This window comes from Marmota flaviventris, chromosome 10 (genome assembly GCF_047511675.1).
Source record: "Marmota flaviventris isolate mMarFla1 chromosome 10, mMarFla1.hap1, whole genome shotgun sequence".
Taxonomy (NCBI): domain Eukaryota; kingdom Metazoa; phylum Chordata; class Mammalia; order Rodentia; family Sciuridae; genus Marmota; species Marmota flaviventris.
In genome coordinates, this window is record NC_092507.1 from 120087570 (window position 1) to 120114094 (window position 26525).

Genomic DNA, 26525 nt, shown 5'->3' on the forward strand with positions numbered 1-26525 from the left:
GTTTACAGCTGTTTAAAGATCCTTGTCTCACTCTTTTCACTCAGTCCCAATAGTCCTCTTTCCTGAAATGACCAAAATTTTTCCTTCTTTCCTCCCTGTCTCCACCCCTTCCCTTCCCCTCATTCCCTCCCTCTTCCTTTCCTCTCTAAATCCCTCTCCCGTTTGCGTTCTGAGGCTAAGGAGTGACCAGGAACTACTCCTCCCGGCGTGCCCCGCGCAGGGAGGGGGCGGGGGGCGGGGCACGCCCCGGTGTCCCGGCGTTCGCAGGACTGCCGGGAGATGCAGTCCGCTTCCTCTCCGTGCTGCGCGGCTGCGGGCGTGAAGGGGTCACGTAAACAAACTACCAGTCCCGGCGGGCCACGCGCCGCAGGTCAGGACTAGGCTGGAGCCGAGCCGCGGGGCTCGCGGAGGCGGCGGCGGCGGCGGCGGCGGCTACTGCTGGGGGAGCCTGGCCAGGGCCCGCGGCGGAGGCCGTGGCTAGTACTGGGAAGGTGGCGGGGAGGGACGCGGGAGGAAGATGGCGACGTCGGGGGCGAACGGGCCCGGCTCTGCCACGGCCTCGGCTTCCAATCCGCGCAAGTTTAGTGAGAAGATCGCGTTGCAGAAGCAGCGTCAGGCCGAGGAGACGGCGGCCTTCGAGGAGGTGATGATGGACATCGGCTCCACCCGGGTGAGGGGCCGCGCCGGGGAGCGGGAGCGAAGCGGAGCAGTTACGGAGCGGAGAGGCGGGGCAGGGGCGGGAGCCGCAGCCCTGGAGGCGGAACAGGGTTGAGGCGACGGCGGCGGGCGCCGCCGTCTGGGAGGCTCGGGTTGAGGGCCGAGGGGACTGGAAGACGAATTTTGCTCGGGAGATGGAAATACAGGAGAGGTGGGGGATGTGGGTGTGACTGGGGGCCGAGTACGTGAGTCGGAGATGGGCCGAGAGGGAAGATGGGCCCCCGAAGTCCAGGGGAGGTGGGGAGTCCTTGTGCGTGCCTGGAGGAGTCCCCTTGGGGACTCCACTGAAGCATCCCAGATCTTGGGTTATGGATTTTAGGATGGACTGCTTGTCCCTAATTTGGTTCTTCTGAGGTTGTGCTCTCTAGACTGGTCTCTGCCCTGTTGTGCCGCTCTCAGCACTTTGGTATCTACGGGAAAGGGCCCCTTGAGTGGTTTGAACGAGCAGTGTTGGGTATAGTGGGGCAGGAAGTCCCCTCCTGCGTCCCGTCCCTTTGCTTCCTTTTTCAAGTACTTCTTGTGGTTTCCTGACGTGAGTGAAGGTGAGGTCCACTGCTCACAGGCTGGTGCTCCATCTTTTGCCTTGGCCGCCTTGAAGGAAAAGTAGAGTTTTGAATCCCAAAACTGGGTAACTGATTTTTTTCTTTTTAGGTTGCATAGAACCCGATGATTTGCTGGACTTTCTAGGGAGATGCTGCCCTGTGGGTCAATTTCTGGAGTGCCTCGGAGGGTCCCCCATGAGGAGGGTATATTCATTCCTAGGAAATTCTTAGAATTTTCAGGTCTCTGACAAGCTGCCTCTGAAGCCCCTCTGGCCTTGGTTTCTTGCTGCCCAAGGCTGGATGTCCAAGGGCCACTGTCAAAAGAGTTTGCCCAGCTGGTATGCAGTGCTAATTTAGGGACACATTATTCTCAAATAATAGGTGAGAGGATTTTGCTGTGATCCCTCATGGCAAAGAACTGGAAGAAATTTAAAGGGAGATGGTGGACATAAGTGTCGCATTTCAACGCTCCTTGTGATTGCATCTATCAATGATTATGTCTCTTGATTGTATTTTTGTGTGCCTCTTCCTTGATTCTGTTAGTCTCTTTTGTGTTTTTCCCCTCTGAGTCTCTAGGGACCATGTGCCCTAGATTATGAGAGCCAAAACAGAAAAAGATAGGTGGGGAGGCGTGTGTGTGTGTGTGTGTTTGTGTACACATACACAGGCATATGCTTGCATAACCCACTCTAACTACTATGAGGATTATGCTCTAACGCTTGACTGCTCTCTAGGAACTTTTGATCATAGGGGTACAGAGAGAAGATGGGAGAGGGGCTCATCCTCAGCTGAGAGCTCTGCCCTCTGGACCAGGATTCTAGCAGAGGCATGGTGTGATCTTAGGGCTTGTATGTGCAAACAAGGCTGTAAGAAACTCAAAGCTGGGATTCCTATTTGTGGTGCTTTGGTTCATCAAAAGGACCTTCTACCTGCCTTTTCTCTCCTGATTCTTTTCTGCTATGTAAAAAAGTCTAGTGGACATTCATGGCCAGGGCCTGGGGACCTAAAAATCTTAAACTAGCAATGAGAGATCTGGGGCTCAGCTTGTTACCTGGCCAGTTGGGAGGGCTCATTTGAATCAGATATGGCCATATTTGTTCTACTGAGAGGCTAGGGTTGCCATATTTGTTAACAGTGATTTTGAAGGACCCAGAGGTAAGCACAGTGCCCACCAAACTCAGTGGGTTGAGCTCCTAGAACAGGAATTCAGGTTTGATGTAAGCTTACATGGCAACAGTGTGATCCTGGAAGCTCTTGGAATTTACCATCCTCAGCTGTTCTCCCCATGGCCTTGCTCTGGGTCTCTTTGTCTGGTGGTAGTGACTGAGGACACAAATCTGCAGGCAGGCTAAATCCATGTCAAGCTGAGGGATATGGTGTATCACTTCTGTCCCAGACTTATTTCTCTGAAATAGGGGTAAGGGCCAGGGAGGTGGCTCTGGCCCAGGCTGGAGTGGGCTCCTGAGCCCCCTCCTAACTCCATTCACTAGGCTTCCCTGCCAATTAAGGGGCCTTAGGATCCAGTGGAAGTATTCTGCTTTTCTAGTGGGCAAAGCCATTATTTCCTGGATCTTCTAATTTGGGAGGTACAGGCTGTGATTTGGCTGGGCAAGTGGCATAGCCTAGTAGCCTGTGTTCTCTTTGAGTGTGAAGGAAAAAGGATGGCAATAATGGATCTATGACATCCACCTGTGACCTTGCCCTTCTAATTAGTCCTGGGTATATCTGGAAATGAAACCAGAAGTGCCTAATAGGCACCCATCTCTGTGACTAGTCCCTGGTAACCCCTAGGGACTCTGCTTAGACTGATGCTGACTGAGCTAGGCAGCGGCGATCTCACTGATGAGGGTAGGCTACAGAAGGGCTGGGGGGTTGTTTGCACTAGGTCTCTGTGGGCCTTTCTCCTAGCACTGGCTTTTCTTTTTTTTTTTTTTTTCCTTTTTCCCTAGCAGATACCTTAAAAGCTGCAGCAGCATATCCTGGTGACAGGGATGGCAAGGATGGCCAAAGGGAACAGTGCTCAGGACTCTCCCTGACATTCCCATTTGTCCTTCATGTCTCAGTTACAGGCCCAAAAACTGCGACTGGCATACACAAGAAGCTCCCATTATGGTGGTTCTCTGCCCAATGTTAACCAGATTGGCTGTGGCCTGGCGGAGTTCCAGGTGAGTGGACATCAGCCAGGGAGGAGTGGAGGTTCCTCTGCTTCCTCTGCTGATTACCTGTCCCTTTTGGCAGAGCCCCCTCCACTCACCTTTGGATTCATCTCGGAATACTCGGCACCATGGGCTGGTGGAACGGGTGCAGCGCGACCCCCGAAGAATGGTGTCCCCACTCCGCCGATATCCCCGCCACATATCCTTAATAGAGGACAGGGAGTCTGGGAGGTAGTGGGAAGGGGTTCTTCAGGGAGGCATGGTAGGAAGGACTTACTTTCGCAGTACTGAGGGTTCCCTGCCACTCAGCTACACCCCAGCCCTTTTTATTTTTTGAGATAGGGTCTTACAAAGTCACTCGTGCTTACCTGGAACTTGTGATCCTCCTGCCTCAGCCTTCTGAGTTGTGGGGTTACAGGCACGAGCCATCACGTCCATAGGAAGAGACGTTAAATGTTGCCTTGTTCCGTCCTTTTCCAGGAGCTCACCTTTACCCTGCCTCAATGAAAAGTGACCACAGTCAATGTGTCAGGAGTTGCTGCTCCTCTCTGGCTGGTCTCAGCTGTCCTCACTTTGGCTCAGTCTGCTGCACAAGTAGTGGGCTCCCTATGCTCTGACTAAGGAAGGCTTGATCCCTTCGTTTCTGTTGTTTCATTTCAGTCTCAGAGACCCATATACTCGTCTCCCCTAAGTCCTGCTCAGACAGTCTCCTAGATTGTTCTCGCTCCATTATGCCTGATACTTTTTTTTTTTTTTTTAAACACAGTACTGAGGATTGAACCCAGGGCCTTGCCAATGCCAGGCAGGGACTCTGCTGCTGAGCTACATACCCAGCTCCAAGCTCTGTTCTTTTTTTAATTTCTTTCCAGTATGGGGGATTAAACTCAGGGCCTTGTGCATGCTAAGCAAGCACTTTACCATTGAGCCACATCCCCAGTCTCTTTTCATTCTTTGACCCCATTGTTGCCACTTGAAGAGAAAGAGAAAGGTTATATGTGTTTTGAAATAGCTATCTAGCCAGGCATAGTGGCACACACCTGTAATCCCAGCAGCTTGGGAGGCTGAAGCAGGAGGGTCGCAAGTTCAAAGCCAGCCTCAGCAACTTAGCAAGGCTCTAAGCAACTCAGTGAGACCCTATCTCAAAATAAAAAGGGTTGGGGGCCTGGGATTGTGGCTCAGTGGTAGTGCACTTGCCTAGCACGCGTGAGGCACTGGGTCCCATCCTCAGCACCACATACAAAAATAAAGTTATTAAAAAACAACAAAAGGGCTGGGGATGTGGCTCAGTGGTAAAGTGCTCTGGTACCAAAAAGAAAGAAATAACTATCTACTGTCTCCATTGGTCGACTTTTTTGAGACAGGGTCTTGCTAAAGTTGCTGAGGCTATTCTCATACTTGGAGATCTCCTGCTGCTCTGTTTACTCACTCTCCATCTTCTTCCTTAACTGTTGCTGTTCACATTGACAGTTCTCCCTACAGTCCCGCCTACTTATCTCCTCCTCCAGAGAACAGCTGGCGAAGGTGAGTCCAGGTCAGGCAGTCCCCTGCCCACTCTGTCACTTTCTGAAGGAGCTGGGGCTTGGTTGGGATACTGGACTAGGGTTTCATCAGTACCTCCTCCTATATTGGCTTAGCTGGGAGGGTGGGGGCAGCAGGAGTAGGTGATCAGAGTCCAGTCTTGGCGTGTTGACATGTGTAGCCAAAGCAGGACCAATAGAACTGGAGCCAAGCTGGGTGTGTGTGAGAGTGTGTGTGTGTGTGTGTGTGTTTGTATGGGGGAGGGGAGAAAGGCAGGGTTACAGGTGAAAATGGCTGCCTTCTGTCAAGGGTGGGTGCCAGATACAGTGCAGGGAAACTATTAGATCTCTGAACCCCTCCACTCTCCATCTTAGCCCTAGCACTCACGTCCAAAAGAGGCTCTGAGCTCCAAATTTCCTGTTCAGCTTGTCCTGGCAGAGAGGAGTGGAGAAGTTTCCAGATCTCTTAGATTGACTGGGGGAGGGGATTCATGGGTCACAGGCATCAGAAGAACCAGAAAGAGCAAAGAATTATTCTGGTGTCCGTCCTCTCTTTCCATCGGGGCTGCCTCACATTCCCAGCCCCCATGTCTGCTTTCTTGTCACTGCCAGCATTCTTCCTCCTCCTCACTCTGTTTTTCTACCCCAGGATGATGCCCTGGAGCAATTTCCCTGCAGAGAAGGGGCAGTTGTTTCGACTACCGTCTGCACTCAACAGGTGATGGCCCTTGCCTTATTTAGGCCATATCTTCTTTAATCTGCACTTTCTGGGGCCCTGTTGCTTCACCCCACACTGTTCTAGCCCATCTAATGTCTCCCCTGCTGGGCAGGGCTGGGCCACTGGGAAAATCATTACCGCTGCCATTGCTTCTTCTTTTTTTTTTTTTTCTTAATTTAATTTTATTTATCTTTATGTGGTTCTGAGGATGGAACCCAGGGCCTCCCACGTGCTAGGCGAGCGTTCTACCGCTGAGCCACAACCCCAGCCCCCTGCCAGTGCTTCTTTACTCCCCAAACAGGACAAGCTCTGACTCGGCCCTTCACACAAGTGTGATGAACCCCAACCCCCAGGACACTTATCCAGGACCCACACCTCCTAGTGTCCTACAAGGCCGTCGTGGGGGTAAGTGGCCAAATCCCAGGGTAGGGAGTAGCTGTGAGCTTTTGATAGAATCAGATTGGTAAGTGAGGGCTGCGGCCAACTCCGCTGCATCCCTTGCAGGTTTTCTGGATGGTGAAATAGACTCCAAAGGTATGTGTTCTTCAACACATTGTGGGGACCAAATGCCAAAAGAATTTCTGGGCTGACATTGGAGACTTCATGCAGGGTTAGGACACAGGACTCCCTCTGCCTGTCTCTGCTTCCTGTGTGCCTTCCTGGCTCCTTCTCCAGCCTCCCCATCACCTGTCTTTCTCTTTCAAGTCCCTGCTATTGAAGAGAACTTGCTAGATGACAAACATTTGCTGAAACCATGGGATGCTAAGAAGGTAGGTGTGGGCCACTGGATGTCACCCACCCTTCCCTTCCCATGGGCAGGCTTCTAGAGTTCCCTCCTGAGCTCTGTCCTCATTTTCCACATTCTTCCTTAGCTGTCCTCATCCTCCTCGCGACCTCGGTCCTGTGAAGTTCCTGGAATTAAGTAAGTTCCTTTATAAGGCTGGCTGAGAATAGGAGCGAGGGAGGGAAGTCCAGGGCCATGTGGAAGATGGATCTGTGCTCTTCCCTGACTCCCTCCCCTCCATTTACACCTTTCTTTCTTTTTCTCTCCCTCCCCTAGCATCTTTCCATCTCCTGACCAGCCTGCCAATGTGCCTGTCCTCCCAGCTGCCATGAACACTGGGGGCTCCTTACCTGACCTCACCAACCTGCACTTTCCTCCACCGCTGCCCACCTCCCTGGACCCTGAAGAGACAGCCTATCCCAGCCTGAGTGGGGGCAATAGTACCTCCAATTTGACCCACACCATGACTCACCTGGGCATCAGTGGAGGTCTGGGCCTGGGCCCGGGCTATGATGCACCAGGTGAGTGGCTTTCCTGGCTGTGTATGTGCTCACCAGATGCTGCCTGTCTAGAGGGATGGAGGGTCGGGAGGTTTGAGCTGGATCCTATAATGCCCACCAGTCCAGCAACCCGGCACCCCCGGATCCCTGTACTGCAATTCTCAGCCTATGAGAACTGGTAGGTGTGACTTTCCTACAAAGAAGATGGAGAACCACCCCCAGGTGGGCTGTGCCAATCTCACTGGCAGGAACAGAATAGGAAGGACATTGTGTTGCCACTTTCATAGTCCGGTCACTGCAACCCATTCTGGGTGGAAAGGAGCCTGGTTCTCATCAGTAATGTTGTCATCTCTGGTTTTTTGTCTGTGCCTGCAGGACTTCATTCACCTCTCAGCCACCCATCCCTGCAGTCCTCCCTAAGCAATCCCAACCTCCAGGCTTCCCTGAGCAGTCCTCAGCCCCAGCTCCAGGGTTCCCACAGTCACCCCTCACTGCCTGCCTCCTCGTTGACCCGCCATGCACTGCCCACCACCTCCCTGGGCCACCCATCACTCAGTGCCCCGGCCCTCTCCTCCTCCTCTTCCTCTTCCTCCACTTCCTCACCCATCCTGGGCACTCCCCCTTACCCAGCTTCTACCCCTGGGGCCTCCCCCCGTCACCGCCGTGTCCCCCTCAGCCCCCTGAGTTTGCCCGCGGGCCCAGCCGACGCCAGAAGGTCCCAACAGCAGCTGCCCAAACAGTTTTCGCCAACAATGTCACCCACCTTGTCTTCCATCACTCAGGTATGCGTGGCTGCTTCCCCACACGTCTGTCTCCCTTCCTCTTCTCTTCTCCTGCAGAGTTTCTCCCTCCAGCCCTCCTTTCCTCAGATACCTCCTCCCCTTACTTTCTGCACCCTTTGTCTCATCCATCCCCTGCTACCCCTGTGTGTCCTCCACCTGCCACATCTTTTATTTGTCTGTCTCCTCTTTGCTTACGAACCCCGGGGTTAGCCTTTGGTTTCAAATCCTGGTTCTGCCTTTCCTAGGAGTCCCCTTTGACAACCTCTGTGTGTCTCAGTAGTCTCCTTTATAAAACAGAATCGGCTTTGTAAGCATCGAGTGCCGTAAGGGACATGGAGTACTTTGCACCGTGCCTGCCAGCCCAGGCCCGTGCTTGGCAGATGATAGCTTGTCCTCTCCTTTTTATTTTTTCTCTGTTCTCACTCTTCTTGTCTCTTTATTTTTTGCCCGAGCTTCTGTCTTTTCCCATCGCCTCTCCCATTTCCCCTCCTTCTTAGAATTCGTAGAATCAGAGACTCTCTGACCGTGGAGCTCAGTCTCTTTCCACTTTACAGATGAGGAAACTGGGGCCTAGAGGGAAGGTGGCTTCCCCAGATTCACCTGGCAGGTTGGAACTAGAACTGCAGACTCAGAACTTAGGACTTTTTCCTCAGCGCCAAAGCACTAAGCTCTACCCTCCTCCCCACCCTTCCTTACTCTTTTCTTTCTTTGTCATCTCTGCTCCCATTTCTCACCCTTATGCTCTCTTTTCCCTCTCCTCTGTCCTACCTTCCCCTCCTCCTCCGTTCTGTCCCCTGGAGTGTGTGTTCTGGGTTCCATCTCTGCCTTCTCCTCTACGACCACGGCCAGGCCACAGGTGCTCCGTGATTTCAGTGGCAGAGGGAAGGAACCTCTCCTCCCTCCTTTTCTGCTTTTCCTTCCTTTCTCTTCCACTTCCTCTGGCCTCTTCAGTCTTCAGAACAACCCCTTTCACCTGCACTGGGTGTTAACAGGCACTTGTGAGGGTGTGTCACAAGTACTTGATTACTGACGACCATTAAGCTGTCAGTGTTGGGGAAGGATTCATTTCTGGAGCAGGTTCAGTATTACCCTAGTGTTAACCTCTCTCAGCACTTCCATTCTAATATGCATGTTTTTGAAAAATATTTTTTTAGTTGTAGATGGACACAATATCTTTATTCATTTATTTTATGTGGTGCTGAGGATTGAACCCAGTGCCTCACACTTGCGAGGCAGGCGCTCTACCACTGAGCCACAGTCCCAGTCCTAATATGTATTTTTGAGTTACTGCCACCAAGCTCAGGGGTGCCCATGAGAACATGGAGCGTTATCATGTTTGCATTGAGGGTGGCTGCAGCTTAGAGAATGGGAAGCTCTATGAGTTTTTCTTGGAGGGCTAAGTTTCCTCCATTTTCTTGTTTCTTTTCAGGGCGTCCCCCTGGACACCAGTAAACTGTCTACTGACCAGCGACTGCCCCCCTACCCATACAGCCCTCCAAGTCTGGTTCTGCCCACCCAGCAACCCACCCCAAAGCCTCTGCAGCAGCCAGGGCTACCTGCTCAGGCCTGTTTAGTGCAGCCCTCTGGTGGCCAACCCCCAGGCAGGCAGCCACATTATGGAATACTGTACCCACCTGGGTCCACTGGGCACGGGCAACAGTCTCACCACCGGCCAGTGAGTGACTTCAGCCTGGGAAATGTGAGTACTCAGGCTCCTAGCTCAGAAGCAGGGAGAGGGGCTGGGGTGGGTCCGGGGGGCCTGAGTGGTATCTCTGAATTACGACATCCAGAAGAAGGGGTCTCCCTTTGTCTCAGGTAACAGCACTGCCAGCTTGGGGCTCCTGTTTTCCTGCGTTTGACCCCTACTCCTGCCCCTCTGTTTCTGCTCAGCTTGCTCTTTGATGACTCCTGCCTTGACCCGTTCTCTTCCTGGCATGCACATGCTCTGGCCCAGCAGGTACGGTGCCCATACCTACTTCGGGCCCCGTGCTCGCTTCTCTTGCTCTGCTTGCTGCCAGCCTCCTCTGTCTTTGCCTCTGTTCCTGGGGTGGATGAAGATTGCTGGGTGAAGGGGACATGTTAACATGTCTGGGCAAGGGCAGGCAGGGACATCCTGTTCTGAAGCCTACTTCTTCAAGATGTGTCTTTGTGTCTTTAGCTGGAGCAGTTCAGCATGGAGACCCCATCAACCAATCTGGTGCTGGATCCCCCTGGCTTTTCTGAAGGGCCTGGATTTTTAGGGGATGAGGGGTCAGTGAGTGGCCCCCAGGACCCTCACACCCTCAACCACCAGAACTTGACCCACTGTTCCCGCCATGGCTCAGGACCTAACATTGTCCTCACAGGTGAGTGGGCATGGGTGGTGATGGCAGTGAAAGGAAGGGAGTGGGGCTGTGGTTGGGGCTCAGCCGCAGCACACTTGCCTGGCATGTGTGAGGCACTGGGTTCGATTCTTAGCATCGCATATAAATAAATAAAATAAAGGTCATCAACAACTAAAAAAATATTAAAAAAAAAAAATAAAAGTGAAGGAGTGATACCTTTGCCAACATAAGAAATGGAGGAGTCTTGGGGGAGTTCATGAGGTATGCGGTCCTTACTTATCTCTTACCCACAGGGGACTCCTCCCCAGGATTCTCCAAGGAAATCGCAGCGGCCCTGGCTGGAGTGCCTGGCTTTGAGGTGTCAGCAACTGGACTGGAGCTGGGGCTTGGGTTGGAGGATGAGCTGCGCATGGAGCCACTGGGCCTGGAAGGGCTAAACATGCTGAGTGACCCCTGTGCCCTGCTGCCCGATCCTGCTGTAGAGGATTCATTCCGCAGTGACCGGCTACAGTGAGGGAACCTTGCCACCATCCTTCTCGGCCCCATCTCCCGTCACTGTCCCTTTCCTCCCTTTCCCCTGGCCAGTAACGACTCCACTCTCTGCCCCCGTGTTCTCTTTCTAACATGAACAAAGGATCCTAAGAATGAGAAAAAGCAAGGGGTTTGTCCAGGTGGCCCCTGAATTCTGCACAATGGGTAGGCCTGGGGGAGCCCAAGGGAGGGCCTAAAGCACTTGTAACTTTGAAAAACGTCTGTCTGGAGGTCAGAGCCTGTTGGAAAGCAGGGGTAGAGGGGAACCCCAGAGGCAGGGCTTACCCAGATGCCTAGGGGTGGGCAGTGCCAGCCCCTCCTCACTACTCTTCTCCTTGCAATGGAGGAAAAGAGCCAGAGTGGATATTATTTTTTATTAAATATATTATATGTTAATAAAAAAATCCTGTCAAACCCTTGGTGTGGTTGGCTGCTGTTTGGGGTGTGGCTGGGATCTAGGAAATTCTTGAGCCAGGGGCCCTCTTATCTGCTAAGCATGTTGCATCTTTTCAGTACTATCGTGCTTTGTGGAAGGGCCCCAGCCTCACAATTTGTATCCAAGATTGAACACGAAGACCTGTGAAGGGTGTAAGCTTCCACGATGGCAGGAAGACATGTCCTGTGCCCTCAAGTTTGTCTAGGACTCTGCTGCATCAGGAGACTTGGCCAGACAAGTTGCTTCCCTTAGCCCGAGGCCTGGAAGTGAGTTGCGGTTGAGGAGATGGCTGCTGGCTGAGTTCACAGGTCTGATTTTTCTGGTGGAATGACCCCAGCTTTCCTGGGGTAGCTGGCCTCAGTACTAAGGTTTCAGAGAAGAGAGAATTTAACAACTATGAACTCCATGTAGGTCTTGGTTGGCTCCCTCGTTAGGGTCATTTATACCTCCAGGACCTAGACAAGCCTCTGTCTCTAGGTGTCAGGGTCGCCCTCCATTTCCCTCTTGGTTCCTATGCATGATTCACTTCCACCTCCCCACACCTCCACTTATTTGAGAATTTTAATCCAACAGATCGTTGCCTGTCAACCACGTTCTGAAGAGGTTTCCCTTTCTGCGTGTTTGCCAGTGCTCTGGCTGCCTGGGCCTCTGCTCTTTGCCCACCCTGCACAGTGCGAGGAGTGATGCCCTCCCCAGTTACCCCACCTCCACTACTCTGCACCACACCCTACAGTCCTAGTTTCCACTCTTCCTCTTTGCAAAGCTCATGTCATTTCCAGAAAAGAGAACTGAGAGCTTCTGAAGGGAATGCAGTGTGTCCTAAACCTGGAAATGCGGGGAGCTTAGCCACCTGGGTTCCTCTAGTGGAGACCGTCACTTTCTCCCAGGCATGCGCACCACATCCGGCTGTAGGACCCAGGGCAGCAAGCGAGAAGACGCCGACTCCAGGGCTGCCCAGGGTCAGCGTCCAGAGGCGCTGGCTAGGTGGTGGGAAGCCTCTTGGTGCAGGGGGCCCTCCCAGCCGCCAGGGGTCGCGCTGCAGGCGGCAGGGCGCTGGGCCGGCACTTGACGGGGTCACGGCCGCCGGCCGAGGAGGGGGGTGGGGGTAGCGGCGGCGCCCGCGGCCCGGGGTGGGGGGGGCGGGGGGAGTGGAGAAAGCGGGGCGCGCGGAGGAGCGCCGGGCCCCCAGCGCCGCGGGAGCTGGGAGGACTGCGCGGCCCGGCTGGCGGCGCGGCTGCACAGTCCCAGCGTGGCGCAGCGCGGCGGGGACGCTACGCTGGGACCGCCCAGATCTCCCTCCTCGGCGCCCCGCGCCCTGGTGCCCTCGGCCGCCTCTTCTTCCTTTACTCGCTGCCCAGGCGGGAGCGGCGCCCAAGTCCGGTGCGCCATGTCCGGGGCCGGGTAGCCCCGCCGCCCGCCGGCCCGCCAGCCCGCCCTCCGAGCCACCCGCCAGCGGGCCGGCGGCCGGGGAGTCGCAGGGCAGGCAGGTAGGGCCGGAGCGGGCGGGGCGGCGCGCGGGAAGGAGGGAGGGAGCGCCGGCGGGCGGGGGCGGCCCCAGCTGCTCTCCAGCCTGCACATCTGGTTCCGCTTCCTCCCTCCCGGGGAAGTGAAAGTGGAGGGGAAGGCGCAGACGGGAGCCAGCTAGCGGTGGCGGGCACCCCGCACCCCACTGCCCCCGCGGGTGCCGGAGCAGGAGCACCCCGCCCTCCTGCTCGGGTCACGCGGCGGCCGGCGCTGCTGCCGTCACGTCCTCGGCCCCAGCGCGCCGGCTTTTCGGTGCCCTCCAGCTCCCTGCTCAGCCTCCTCCCCCTCCGCGCGCCCTCTGCCCCAGCCCGACTTCCCGTTGCCCGGCATGTGGGCGTTGGAGACCCGAGTGGCCCCTGTGCCCGTGGCTCCACTTAGGGAGAAAGGGTGACCCTCCGCAGGACTCCCCCGGCCGGGTCCAGGGAATCCCTGCGCGTGCTCAGCGCTTGGGGGGGGCACCCGCTCGCCGCTCCGACGGTCCCACCTAACTGCCTCTGCCTGTGCCTTGGGCATGGGGCTCCCGCTCGCCTGCACTAGGTGAGGGGGGGGGGGGTGTGCCCTAGAGTTAAATCTGGAGGCTGATGCGGACTCCTGGCTTCACCTCCCAGACGTGGAGGCTAAATTTAGCTGGAGTTGGGGCGTGTGTGTCCAGGAGCCAGCCTGGCCCCGGGAGATTCCTTTGCTCCCTCCAGTTAGTTCTCTGGGCCAAGAGTGGGAGAACTGTTCATCCCGGAGCCATGGAATCTCCTCGGCCTTGCTCAGGCCCCTTTGGTCTGAAGTTCGGACTTGGCTTGATGCTGCGCTGGCACCTTCAGCAGAACCCCCCGCCCCACGGCGCCGCCACACACACCCATAGGCTGACTTCTGCTGAGCTGCAGCTTCCCCTCCGCCGTTTCAGGAAGTAACCTCCCTTCCCCTCTGAAGCACTCCCCCACACCTCCCAGCCCCTGATGCAAACCACCCACCAGGCTCTTCCCAGCGTCTGCACCCTGGGGCGCCTCAGGAACCTTGGGGCTCCTACTCCCTGGGGCGGGCCATGGAGGCAGGTGAGGAAACAGTTACTGAAAGGCTGTTGTGGGCCTAATTCTGTCTCGGCTCGGGCTCCGGGGCTCTGTGGCAGAGGGCGAGGGACAGCGGGAACCCGTCTCCCACAGTCACTTTAGACCTAACTGGAGACATCTAAGGATCCTGTGGGTGGGAGGGCACTGTGGCTGCGCCAGGCTGGTGGAGTTAAGGAAAGGCACTAAAGCTTGGGTTTTGTGAGGTTTCCCAGAATCCTGTGGGAGTGGGCCCTTTTGGAGTGTCAACTGGGTCAGGAGGTCCTTAGGATGTCATAACTAGAGCAGAAAGCCAGAAACCCTTAAAAAAGACTAAGGTTGGTGTGACGTGGCCAGAATCAATGGTGTCATTGCAGGTCATTACAGGAAATAGTGTGATCTCTGGTGTTCTAACCAGGCAGGTAGTGGGGAGGGGTGGGGCCTTGGAAGGCATACATGAGCAACATGGTGTCAGAGCCCAGGCTAGCGGTCTGAGGTGGAGTTTGGGTTCTTTGGGGAGAGAACTGCCAAGTGGGAGGAACCTGGTCTTTTTAAGGAGCTGTGGTGGGGCTGTGAGCGCCTGGGGATGTGAGAGGTGGGAATGACTGACCGCTTATCCCATCTTCCTTTGGAAGGATTAGGAATGGGAGGGGACTGAAGGGAGGGGGTAGCACTCTGTTGCCGTGGCAACACCAGTTTCCCTTGCTCCATCTCTCCCCCACTTGCCCATTCCAGATGCAGTGAGTGAGGGGGGGGCCATGGCGGAGGAGCGGCCCCCCCGGCTGGTGGATTACTTCGTGGTTGCTGGGCTTGCGGGGAATGGAGCACCTATCCCTGAGGAAACATGGGTTCCTGAGCCCAGCGGACCCCTGCGCCCTTCCCGGCCAGCTGAGCCCATCACCGATGTGGCAGTCATTGCTAGGGCACTGGGCGAGGAGGTGCCCCAGGGCTATACATGCATCCAGGCTTCTGCTGGGGGCCACCCCTTGGAATTCAGTGCTGGGCTCCTGGGTGGAACTCAGCCTGTCATCTGCTACCGCAGAGGCCGGGACAAACCCCCCCTTGTGGAGTTGGGGTACGTGCCTCCTACCCATGCTGGCCCCAGGGGAGCTGGGAGGGACTATGAGTTAGAGCCAAGTCAAGGTAGGGGTGTGGGATGAGGGGAGGGCCAGAGGCCCGGGAGGAGGGGCTGAAGTTGTCAGTGCTGGGTCTCAGGTTGTCTCAGGTTGGGTTTGCATGCCCGTGCTGCTGCCACCTAGCCCTTTGGTCTCGGGCAGGTTATAAAGCCCCACCAATGAGGATAATAGTCCCTCGTAGGATGCTTGATAAGATTGAGTGGAGTAAGACCCCTGAGGGATTCAGCACGTCAGTGACTTCTTAGTGTCTGTTCATGAGAGAGAGAGTCGCGGAAGGCATGTGGGTTGTTATTGACTGACAAGTAGGGTCAAGGGCAAAGAGGGGCTATGGGATTCTGAGTTCAGCAAGCAGAGGTGGGCCCGGTATTGGGTTTGACAAGGCTGAGTGTGCAGGGCAGTTTCCACTAGGTAGGCAGATCTGACAGGATTGGGGTCTTTCTCCTCGGTCCTGTCCTCTTGACATTTCTCTGTTTTCTGTGCCCAGGGTGTTATATGAGGGCAAGGAACGTCCCAAGCCTGGCTTCCAAGTGCTTGATACTACACCGTACAGCCACTCAGCCAACCTGGCCCCTCCAGGCCCCGGGCATCCCCGCACCTACCTCACTTATAGGCGGGCAGCAGAGGGGGCAGGACTGCATGCCCTGGGCATCACTGACCTCTGCCTGGTGCTGCCCAGCAAGGGTGAGGGCACGCCTCATACTTACTGCCGGTTGCCCCGCAACCTCAACCCTGGCATGGTGAGTGGGGCTGTGGAGCTGAGAGCTGAGACCTGGGCCCTTGGTGTGAGGGTGTGGAACTGGGCCCAAGGGTATAAAGGGGCCAGGGGCAGGCCAGACGGGTGATAGGGCTTGAGGGCTTGTGATTAGAGGCAGCTCAGAAGATCATTTGCGGGTAGTAGAGAGAAAGTGGACCCCAGAAACCTTTGGTAGCTGTGTGTTTGCTTGTTTCTTGCCATCGGGGGCAGTGGGGCCCAGCAGTGTACCTGTGCTACAAGGTGGGCCTGGCCAAAGCCAACACACTGGTGTATGAGGCAGGTGAGTGGCCCCTTTGTCCCTCCTAGCCTTTGACCCTTCGTGTCCCTCTGCCCTTGGTGCCTCTTGGCTGATTCCTTCAAGTGTTCCCTAGAATTCATTTCCCTTTTGCTGCTTGGCCCTTCTCTGGGATCCCCTGGCTCCTCTCCCTGAAGTCTGATGGACACCCCTCCTTTTGGGTACTCCTCACTCTGCTTGGGTGCAGAGCTGCTGGGCCGCTACCCAGAGGAGGACAATGAGGCTTTCCCGCTGCCCGAGTCAGTGCCAGTCTTCTGCCTGCCCATGGGGGCCACTATCGAGTGCTGGCCCTCCCAGACCAAGTACCCCGTGCCCGTCTTCTCCACCTTTGTACTCACGGGTGCCGCTGGCGATAAGGTAGGTGTGGGGCCTGTGGTAAGGGTCTGGGCCATGCAGAGCCTGCCTGACCGTCCCTCTGTCCCCTGCCAGGTGTATGGTGCCGCCCTGCAGTTCTATGAGGCCTTTCCAAGGGCCAGGCTGTCAGAGCGGCAGGCGCGGGCACTGGGCCTGTTGAGTGCCGTGGAACGGGGCCGGGCGCTGGGCGGCCGTGCGGTGCGCAGCCGGCGGGCCATCGCCGTGCTATCCCACTGGCCTGCCTTTCCAGCCTTCAGAGCCTTCCTCACCTTCCTTTACCGCTACTCCGTCTCGGGCCCCCACCGCCTGCCCTTGGAAGCGTGAGCATGGCTACCCTGCCACTGGGAAGGAGTGAGGAGGGTGCAGGGAGGCGGGAAAGATTAGCATGGAGATGGGAGTGGGCTGGGCACGGGGAGGGGCCGGCCGGAGTGTGGGGTTGTACAGTGTGGCCATTGGAAAAAACTGTCACCGGAGGAGGAGACGGGACAGCCTGAAATCCAGTCTGTCCTGCTGGTTGGGCCTGGCGAGGGCTGCGTGTGATTTGCACAAGTCTGTTGAACAAGAGAGGCTCGGTGGCTGATGCAGGCCTTGAAGTGGGGTTCAGGGAGGAATAAGATTGTTTTTTTTTTTTTTTTTCCTATGAAATTAAATTTTTTAAGTGATTATTTTTAGTTGTATATTTCACTTATTCATTTTTAGGTGGTGCTGAGGATGGAACCCAGGGTCTCGCATGTGGGAGGCCAGCCTCTGCCGCTGAGCCCCACCCGCCCTGTTCTTAGTTCTGGGTAGCGGTGGGGTAGGACTAGGGCTCTTAGGAGAGGAGAGGGAGAGGGACACGGGGTGGAGGAGGACGGGTGGACGGCGTGTGCCTCACCTGCTCCCTCTCTCCCCAGGCACATCTCCCACTTCATTCACAACGTGCCCTTCCCTTCCCCACAGAGACCCCGCATCTTAGTGCAGGTAAGGGCCAGGGCTGGGCTGGACGGACGGAGAGGAGCAGGCCTGTCACCAACACTGACCTCTGGCTTTTCGGCCCCCCAGATGTCTCCCTATGACAACCTGCTCCTCTGTCAGCCTGTGTCCTCACCCTTGCCCCTCAGGTATGTGCCCGGGTTTGGGGGAGGGGGTCTTTGATGACTGAGGACATGGTAGGTGCCGGGGGCAGTTGTTGAGGTCCTTGCAGGCTGGGCCCCAGCGGTGTCCCTGCCTGGTGCCTGGGGAAGAGTCTCCAGGGCCTGCTGGTGACGCACCCCCACCCTCGCATTGCCTGCAGCGGCGCCAGCTTCCTGCAGCTGCTGCAGAGCCTGGGCCCTGAGCTGGCTGTCACGCTGCTGATGGCTGTGCTCACAGAGCACAAGTTGCTGGTCCACTCGCTGAGGCCGGACCTGCTCACGAGCGTCTGTGAGGCCCTCGTCTCAGTGAGTACCACCTGTCCGCCCACTCTTCTGGATTTGTCCTCTTACTTTTCCTTCCTTGAGGAGATTCTCAGTCCCTTTCCCTGGGTACAGACTTTCGGGACAAACAAGCACCATTTCCCCAGGGCCAGTGCCCTCTCCGCTCCTGTGTCCCTCCCTGCTGCCCCGGCCCCTGTTCACTGCTCCTCTCTGGACTTCAGATGATCTTCCCGCTGCACTGGCAGTGCCCCTACATTCCGCTGTGCCCCCTGGTGCTGGCAGACGTGCTGAGCGCCCCCGTGCCCTTCATCGTGGGCATCCACTCCAGCTACTTTGATCTGCATGACCCTCCTGCCGACGTCATCTGTGTCGATCTCGATACCAACACGCTCTTCCAGTAAGAGGCTGGGTCTCACGGGGACGGGAGGCGAGCTCTCGGGAGCCCACGTGTGAGCTGCCGTGGCTCCAGGCCTGAGGCGAAGGGGGGAGGAGCATGTGAGGAGCCCTGTCGTTCTTTTTCTCCTGTTTATCTCCTAGGACAGAGGAAAAGAAGCTCCTCTCCCCTCGGACCCTGCCCCGCAGACCCTACAAAGTTCTGCTGGCCACACTAACAACCCTGTACCAGCAACTGGACCAGAGTGAGAAGACTGGGTGGGGGTGGGAGGCTGGGACTGTCATTGGGCTCCCGCCTCTAGTGTGGGGAAGGCTGGGGGGGCTAGACATTCCTTGAGGAGGTTAGAGGAGTCAGGATCTGGTGGTAGTCAGGGGGTTCTGCTTCCAACAGAAGCCAGAGGGAAGGAAGCTGGGTGCCGCGGGGCATGCCTGTAATCCCAGTGAGTTGGGAGGCTGAGACAGGAGGCTCACAAGTTTAAGGCCAGCCTCAGCAAGTTAGTGAGAGAGACCCTCAGCACCTTAGTAGACCCTGTCTCTAAATCAAAAATAAAATAGGACTGAGATGCACCCTTAAGCTCAATCTCCAGTACAGCATTCCCGAACACATCCCAGGGGGCTGGGGGTGGAACAGGTGTCAGTGTGAAGGATGGGGTGGGCAAGCACTGTGGGTGCTGACTCCGACTCTGGGCATCACTTCCCAGCGTACACTGGACCTGAGGAGGAGGCATCCCTGGAATTCCTGTTGACGGACTATGAGGCCGTCTGCGGCCGCCGCGCCCGCCTGGAGCGGGAAGTCCAGGGAGCCTTCCTGCGCTTCATGGCCTGCCTGCTCAAGGGCTACCGGGACTTCCTGCGCCCCCTCACCCAGGCCCCTTCTGAGGGGGCTCGTGACGTTGACAACCTTTTCTACCTTCAGGGTAACGTGAGCCTGTCTCTGCTTAGAAAGGGTATCATGGGAGGGGTGGCCTGGGGACTGCCAGGTTCCTTATTCCCTCACTCAGTAAGTGTTTTGGTGGCACCTGCTTGAGCCATCCACTCTTAAGGTCTTGGAGGAAGTAAGGGTACAAAGATGAGGCAGATGGGGCCCCGCTCTCTGGGAGCCCTGGGCATAGAGTGGACACAATGACCTTTGTGAGCAGCCCCCATGGGCAAAGCTCTGTTGAGGGACCTGTCCTTGGAGAGCCCTCAGCGTATGACGGTGGGTGCAGGTAAACAAAAGGAAGGACTCTGCGGGCCCTGGTGCTAGAGGGAGCTGAGCTGGTCCCTCTGTGTGTCAGGGGTATGTGTCAGTGGGCCGAGAGTTGACGACCTCCGTGAGCATGGCTCCTGAGAAAGCAGAGGGCCAAGAATAGGGCAGGGCAGGATGGCTGCAGGAGAGAGCCCTGGTCATCTCCCTTCCCTGCCTCACTCTTGTCCCCATCAGGTTTCCTCAAGTCCCGAGAACGCTCCAGCCACAAGCTGTACTCTCAGCTGCTGCACACGCAGATGTTCTCACAGTTCATCGAAGAATGTTCTTTTGGCTCTGCTCGGCATGCTGCCCTTGAATTCTTTGACTCTTGTGTTGATAAGGTATCAAGTATGTCCCTTCTCTATGTGCCCAGTGGTCTCTGCTCTCCTTCTGCTTCTCTCTTGCCCACAGGCTACTGTAAACCCAAATATGTCTCAGCTGTGACGGGGAGGGCACCCCCTGGAGTCACGAGCACACAGCGTGTGCCACTGGCTTCCTCTGCGAAGTATCGTCCCATTCTCAACTCTGTCCCCCAGCCGGGTCTTCAGGACTCCTTCCCTGCGGACGTGCTTTCCTGGAAGATGCCATATTCCGGACGTCTGGCATGCTCCATGCCCACTGTCTTTTTATTTTATTTTTTGCGGTACTGAGGATCGCACCTACGAGTGCTCTGCCACGGAGCTGCCTCCCCGATTCTTTTTATTTTTCATTTTGAGGCAGGGTCTTACTAAGTTGCCAAGGCTGGCCTCAACTTTCAGTCCTGCCTGGGCTCCCAAGTCACTGGGGTACAAGTTGCGTGGCACCCTGCACCTGCCATGCCTGTCGTCTGACGCTGCGTGCTCCCCTTGCTGTTCAGGTCCACCCGGAGCAGGAGAAGCCCGAGACAGCGCCCTTAGTGGAGCTGGAAGAACTCTCGGGAAGCGAGCTCACTGTCTTTATCACCCCCCCTGAGGAGCCCCCCGCGCCAGAGGGCAGTGAATCCACTCCCCAGTACTGGTGAGAGATTTTGTCCCCTCCTGTGTTCCAAGTGGACCCTTGGATGGTCCACTTCAGGTGCCTGGCCCTGTATTGATATCGGCTCTCTCTGCCCCTCAGCTATGATGGGTTCCCAGAATTACGGGCTGAGCTATTTGAGTCTCCTCAAGAGCAACCAGGGGCCCTGCCTGTGCCAGGCCCATCCCGTAGCGCCCCCAGCAGTCCTGCCCCTCGCCGTACCAAACAGGTAAGCAGCGGGGAACCTGGCTCAGGCCGAGGGCGGCTGCTTCGTTTCTCCGTCTGTGAAATGAGATGAGGCGGCGGCCTTCCCGTAGACCGTAGGGAATTCACTGTGCCTGCCGTTGTCATCACCAGCACCCTCCCATCGTCACTTCTGGGAATCCAGAGGCTGGTGGCTCTGTCCAGGGCCCCTGCCGGTGCTCAGGAGCCACAGCCTGTCGGTACAGCCACCTCCTCAGGCACAGAGCGTCCTTCAGGGGAGCGCTGCTTCTCCGACCTCCCTGGCATCGTGTTCACCCTGTTGTGTCCTCTGCCCCACCTAGGAGATGAAGGTGGCCCAGCGGATGGCACAGAAGTCAGCGACGGTGCCCGAGCTGTGGGCCCGGTGCCTGCTGGGCCATTGCTACGGGCTGTGGTTCCTGTGTCTTCCGGCCTATGTGCGGTCAGCACCCTCCCGGGTGCGGGCGCTGCACACAGCCTACCATGTGCTGCGTGAGATGGAGAGCCGCAAGGTGGTGCTCCCCGATGAGGTGGGCGCCATTTACCATGCGGCCACCTGCAGCCATGGGGGCTGCGAGAGGGAAGCTTGTGGGAGTTGAAGAAAGCAGATGGGGAGCCCCAGGGCTGGGCAGATGGGGAGCCCAGGGCTGGGCAGATGCTCCTCAGCATTCACTGTGAGCGCGGTCACATCAGCACTCACTAAGGGGACTGCAGGGTAGCAGGGTCAGCAGAGCCGCAGGGGCCAGTGAGGAGTGCAAGAACTGAGAAGGCTGGAGGGCGGGCTGGAGGGAGGCTGCTGCCATTCCGTGCCTCTCGGCCTAGGTGTGTTACCGGGTGCTGATGCAGCTCTGCTCCTACTACGGGCAGCCCGTCTTGTCTGTGCGGGTCATGCTGGAGATGCGACGGGCAGGCATCGTGCCCAACACCATCACCTATGGTTACTACAATAAGGTACCTAGTTTGGGGTAGGACGGCTGGCAGGCTGGACCAGGTGTGCGTGGGGAGGACGCCGTTCCCTGACCCCTGCTTCTCCGTCTTGGAGACTGGGCTTGTGCAGCTCCACTGGGTCCTGGGACCATTGTCCTCCATCGCCGCCTCTTGTAGCCTAGGCACCAGCAAATGGCTTTTTGGGTTTTTTGTTTTCATCTTAGCTTCTTTTATTCCCCATCGCAACAGCCTGACTGTAGCTCACAGTACCGGCCGTGTGTCCGGCACTCTTCTGAATACATCATACATTTTTAAAAACTTCACATTATACGTTTTAAATAACTTTATATTCACCATCCCCCTGGGGTAGGAGGATCACCCCCGTCTCATAGATGAGGAGATGAGTTACAGAAAATTCATAACTTGCCCAAAGTACCATAGTGGACGAGTTGGGGAGTTAGAATATGAGCAAAGGCATATTCCTGTTTCCCAGATTCAACCCCTTCACCATGATACTGAACATCTCCTGCTTTTCAGATGAGGAAACTTAATGACCGAAATCTGAAATGATTTCTTCAAAGCCACACAGTTTATAAGTAGTAGAGTCTGATTAAGAACTTCCTCCATTACTCTGGGCTTCTCGCAGGTCCTCTCAGGATAGTTGCTCACAATTACCCTTGTTCCTGGCTGAGCCATTGGTCAGGCAGTCCTAGGCAGGATGTGTGGAGGGAAGGTGGTCCCTGGGGCTCGAGGACAGGAGGTGGGCATCAGGCTGGGGTCAGGGTGCTGGAAGGAGGCCATCCTGATGGGCGCTGTACTTGGCAGGCTGTGCTGGAAAGCAAGTGGCCATCTGGTACACCAGGTGGACGCTTGCGTTGGGCCAAGCTCCGGAATGTTGTCCTGGGGGCTGCTCAGTTCCGTCAGCCTCTGAGAGACCGGCAGCGGCAGCAGCAGCAGCAGCAGCAGCAGCAGCAGGTGTCAGCACACCAAGAGGCTGGCATTTCCCAGACAGGTGGGCAGGGACTGGTGAGCAGGCTTAGGGAGGGGCAGCAGGCTCTTGGAGAGCCAGAGCTGGCTTCGCGGTCGGCATGGGCTTTCAGAGAATGGCTAAGCTACACTCAACTGGTAACAAAAGAGAGAAAGTTCTGCCTGTGGGGAACCCTGCCAAGCCAGGTCCCTCCGCGGAGGTCTGTTGGGGTTTCTAGCTCGCGGCCTCTAAATCCCTTCTCTGTCCTCCAGAGTCCTATCTGGAACGCCCTTCCCCGACCCGTCCCCTTCAGCGCCAGACGACTTGGGCTGGGCGAAGTCTGAGGGACCCGGCCTCACCCACTGGGCGCCTGGTGAAGAGTGGCAGTTTGGGCAGTGCCCGAGGAGCCCAGCCCACTGTAGAGGCCGGTGTGGCCCACAGTAAGTGCCCTGGTCTGGTCCTCCTCTTCTCTTCCCCACAGTCAGTTTTCCTAACCACTTGCAAGAAAGGAGAAGAACCAGGGCCAGAATTCTGGAAAAGTGGGCCTGTGTGGTGGGTAACTATGCACTCTGAGGAGTCAAAATGTCGTGGTGGGGTCAAATGTCAGAGTTTACACAGCCAGAATCGTGTTACTCAAGAAGCAGGCAGCTGGAGGAGAGGCTGGCCTCCACCTTCCCTGATTCTTTTTTTGTCCTGCAGTGATAGAGGCTTTAGGGGTCCTGGAGCCCCGGGGATCACCTGTGCCCTGGCATGATGGAAGTCTCTCAGACCTGAGCCTGACAGGGGAGGAGCTGGCACCTGGAGGCAGTCCAGGTGGCTCAGGCTTGGCCCTGAGTGCCCAGTCCACTGAGGCCCTGGAAGGGCTGAGTGTGCGAGGGCCCAAGGCTAGTGGGCGTCAGGATGAGGCAGGCACCCCCCGACGAGGGCTGGGTGCCCGCCTCCAGCAGCTGCTCACTCCTTCCCGCCGCTCCCCTGCTGCCCGCATTTCCCCATCAGAGATGCCCCCTGACCTGCCTCCCCCTGCCCGTCGCAGCCCAATGGAGAGTCTTCTGAGGCCCCGGGAGCGACCTGGATCCACTGCATCGGAGGTAGCCAGCCCCGAAGCTTCAGGAGGCCCCGGGAGGGGCCTGCAGGGTCGTTAGAGCTGGCATCCCTGCTGGAGAGGAGCGCGGAGCCAGCTGACAGGGTTTCCTTGTGTGATGGCAGAGCTCAGCCTCTCTGGGCAGTGAGTGGGACCTCTCAGAGTCTTCTCTCAGTAGCCTGAGCCTCCGTCGTTCCTCAGAGCGCCTCAGTGACACCCCTGGATCCCTCCAGCCACCTTCCCTGGAAGTGAGGATAACCGCCCCCCTGCAGTCTTCCCGGGAAAGGCAGGGTGGGGAGGAGGTCAAGGAGGGCTGGCTGGGATTTGGAGGTGGAAGGGCCAGGAAAGGGGCACTGAAGGCTGAGCCAGGCCTACTTCCTGGGGTCTCCTTGTCCACAGATTCTGCTCTCCAGCTGCTCCCTGTGCCGTGCCTGTGACTCACTGGTGTACGATGAGGAAATCATGGCTGGTTGGGCACCTGACGACTCTAACCTCAACACAACCTGCCCCTTCTGCGCCTGCCCTTTTGTGCCCTTGCTCAGTGTTCAGACCCTTGATTCCCGACCCAGGTGCCCAAATCAGGGCAAGTGCCGTGGGTGGGACAGGAAGGCAGTGGTCCAAGAGCTGACCCCTTCTGCTGTCCCCTTGCAGTGCCCCCAGCCCCAACCCTGCCCCTGCTGGTGCCAGCAGCAGCAAAGACGCCCCTGTTCCTGGGGGTCCTGGCCCTGTGCTCAGTGACCGCAGGCTCTGTCTCGCCCTGGATGAGCCTCAGCTCTGCAACGGGCACACAGGGGTAAGGGCTGGGCCAATGGGGCACAGAGTGGGAGCATGGAGCCTGTGTGGAAGGGTGACAAATAGATGGTACTGAGGGCAAGAGGCCTCCCAGAAGCCACTGGGGACAATGGCTTGGTGGCAGGCAGGGCACTGGATGGGGCCCTTCTACTCTGTGTCTGACAGGGTGCCTCTAGGCGCGTGGAGAGTGGGGCCTGGGCATACCTGAGTCCCCTGGTACTGCGGAAGGAGCTGGAGTCTCTGGTAGAGAATGAGGGCAGCGAGGTTCTGGCACTGCCTGAACTGCCTGCTGCCCACCCCATCATCTTCTGGAACCTTCTGTGGTATTTCCAACGGCTACGCCTGCCTAGTATTCTACCAGGCCTGGTGCTGGCCTCCTGTGATGGGCCCCCGCCTCCCCAGGTCAGTATTTTTATGTGGCCTCCTTTCCTGTCTCCCAGCTCTGTGTCCTCGTCTTCTGTGTCTTTGACACTAAAGGAAGAGCCCAGGCTGTGGAGTCTGTGTGTCTGGCCGACTCCTGGCCCTTGCAGTTCACCACTCTGGGCCACAGTTTTTCATGTGTCATAAGCAGTAATATCACAGGGCTATGGCACAGACACCTTGTGCAGCGCTTGGTACCTAGGAAATCACTCGTTAATGTTCATCTACTCACTCCACCAGTATTTATTGAGCATCTTTTAGGTTCCAGGCACAGTTTTCAGGCATTAGAGACATAGCCGATTACAAAACACATCCTTACTCTGCAGAGCTTACATTCTCATGGGAGTAGGTCCCTTCCCTCTGCTTGGTGTGTCCTGTAATGTCTGTCTGTCTCTTTGGACACCGCCTTCCATTCTGTGAGCCTGACTGGCTCTCCTGTCTCAGCTCCCCCAGGCCCCGTCTCCTTGGCTAACTCCTGATCCAGCCTCTGTGCAGGTGCGACTGCTGTGGGATATCCTGACTCCTGACCCTAGCAGCTGCCCACCTCTCTATGTGCTCTGGAGGGTCCACAGTGAGTCTGGTATCTGACATAGGGATGGGAGGGGTGAGTCCCACACCTAGAAGGCTCAGTAATCCTGGTGACCTTTCTTCCTTCACCCAGGCCAGATCCCTCAGCGGGTGGTGTGGCCAGGCCCCGTACCTGCGTGTCTCAGCTTGGCATTGCTGGAGTCAGTGCTGCGCCATGTTGGGCTCAATGAGGTGCACAAGGCTGTGGGGCTCTTGCTGGAGACTCTAGGGCCCCCTCCTGCTGGCCTGCACCTGCAGAGGTACGATGCTCATCTGAGGGTCCCTGATCGGCACCAGCTTCACACCTCTTTTCTCTGGCTTACACCCTTCTGCCTCTGTACAGGGGTATCTACCGCGAGATCTTATTCCTGACAATGGCTGCCATGGGCAAGGACCACGTGGACATAGGTGAGGGAGCAGGCGGGGGACTGAGGAGTTTAAGGACCCTGGGCCAGGAGTGAGAGGCTGGGGTCCTAATGCACTGATTCCCACCCTCTTCCCTAGTGGCCTTCGACAAGAAGTACAAATCCGCCTTCAACAAGCTGGCCAGCAGCATGGGCAAGGAGGAACTGAGGCAGCGGCGCGCACAGATGCCCACTACCAAGGCCATTGATTGCCGAAAATGTTTTGGAGCACCTCTGGAATGCTAGGGACCCTTAAGCTTCCCTCTCCAGCCTATGGTGGGGAGGCGAGGGAGCAAGGATTCTATAGACAAACTGCTTTTCTGTTCCCTTCATAGAGGACTTGGGAACAGGCTGGGAAGCCTGTTCAGCCATAGGCTCCAAGTGGGGCCAGCAGAAAGGGGGACCCACTGTTACCAAAAGTCACAATTCCCCCGTCTCCATCCTGCTAACCCTTTCATGTCAGTGTTGGGAGAGCTGGGGAGCCGGTGCAGCTCTGTCCCTCCCCGAGCCTATTCCAGGAACTCTCACCCAGGGCACCCACAGATCTGCACTGCCCTGGTTACTTTAGAAGTTTTTGTTTTAAAAAACAACTAGAAAGATACAGAGCTACTGAGCCTTTGCCCAGATGAGAGGGGGGATCTCATCCCACCAGTGGTGGTCCCCCTTCCCTGGCGTTGCTGAAGGAGCCCAAGGCTCTCCATGCCTTTCTACCTTAGTGTTTATATTTTATTTTAAGTTATTTATTCTGGAGCCACAGCCCCCTTGCTAATGAGGCTCTAATGGAGAGTGAGAAAGAGAAGGGAAATGGGGCACCGAGGTCTGTAGCTCCCTGAAAGCCAGGCAGTGGGAGCCAGGGGAGCCCCAGGACCCCCTGAGGAAGAACTGGTGCCTCCTGCAGTCCTGATCTTTCCTGTCCACTCCATCTTGGGAAGCGCCCCACCCACCCAGGGCCCTGACCTGTGCAATAAGAATTGTCCCCTGCAAAGTTTTGTTGTATGTAAATATAGTAAAAGCTGCTTCTGTCTTTTTC

At 56.7% G+C, this 26525-nt stretch overlaps 2 protein-coding genes and 1 long non-coding RNA gene across 7 annotated transcripts; 2 read left to right on the forward strand and 1 right to left on the reverse strand.

The window, feature by feature from the left end:
- The first annotated feature begins 433 nt into the window (after nucleotides 1-433).
- Nucleotides 434-10985, forward strand: Crtc2 (CREB regulated transcription coactivator 2). Of its 2 annotated transcripts, XM_071618410.1 has the most exons (14): nucleotides 434-670; nucleotides 3323-3424; nucleotides 3498-3611; nucleotides 4872-4936; nucleotides 5582-5650; nucleotides 5952-6055; nucleotides 6155-6184; nucleotides 6356-6420; nucleotides 6523-6572; nucleotides 6711-6955; nucleotides 7310-7716; nucleotides 9146-9415; nucleotides 9875-10061; nucleotides 10334-10985. In XM_071618410.1, exons 1-14 carry the CDS (start codon nucleotides 518-520, stop codon nucleotides 10552-10554), a joined length of 2082 nt encoding a protein of 693 aa, XP_071474511.1. In that variant the 5' UTR covers nucleotides 434-517; the 3' UTR covers nucleotides 10555-10985. The 2 variants fall into 2 exon arrangements, with proteins under 2 accessions (XP_071474511.1, XP_071474512.1); XM_071618411.1 differs by lacking the exon at nucleotides 6155-6184.
- Nucleotides 10932-12249, reverse strand: LOC114079596 (uncharacterized). The gene is made up of 2 exons (XR_003580501.3): nucleotides 11858-12249; nucleotides 10932-11370 (listed from the first exon to the last, which is right to left on the reverse strand). It is a non-coding gene; the product is annotated as an uncharacterized lncRNA (long non-coding RNA).
- On the forward strand, nucleotides 11948-26525 carry Dennd4b (DENN domain containing 4B). Of its 4 annotated transcripts, none has more exons than XM_027920848.3 (28): nucleotides 11948-11966; nucleotides 14304-14643; nucleotides 15189-15441; nucleotides 15669-15738; nucleotides 15941-16110; nucleotides 16183-16427; nucleotides 17001-17067; nucleotides 17149-17207; nucleotides 17381-17525; nucleotides 17723-17898; nucleotides 18039-18139; nucleotides 18596-18811; nucleotides 19318-19463; nucleotides 19979-20118; nucleotides 20218-20344; nucleotides 20661-20867; nucleotides 21160-21288; nucleotides 22090-22276; nucleotides 22504-22671; nucleotides 23228-23319; nucleotides 23438-23560; nucleotides 23712-23881; nucleotides 23964-24105; nucleotides 24270-24506; nucleotides 24969-25095; nucleotides 25186-25351; nucleotides 25435-25499; nucleotides 25596-26525. In XM_027920848.3, the coding sequence occupies exons 2-28, from the start codon at nucleotides 14327-14329 to the stop codon at nucleotides 25739-25741; spliced, it is 4191 nt and encodes a 1396-aa protein (XP_027776649.2). In that variant the 5' UTR covers nucleotides 11948-11966; nucleotides 14304-14326; the 3' UTR covers nucleotides 25742-26525. The 4 variants fall into 4 exon arrangements, with proteins under 4 accessions (XP_027776649.2, XP_027776645.2, XP_027776647.2 ...); XM_027920844.3 differs by having other exon boundaries at nucleotides 11949-11966; nucleotides 22931-23319; XM_027920846.2 differs by lacking the exon at nucleotides 11948-11966 and adding an exon at nucleotides 12398-12494 and having other exon boundaries at nucleotides 22931-23319.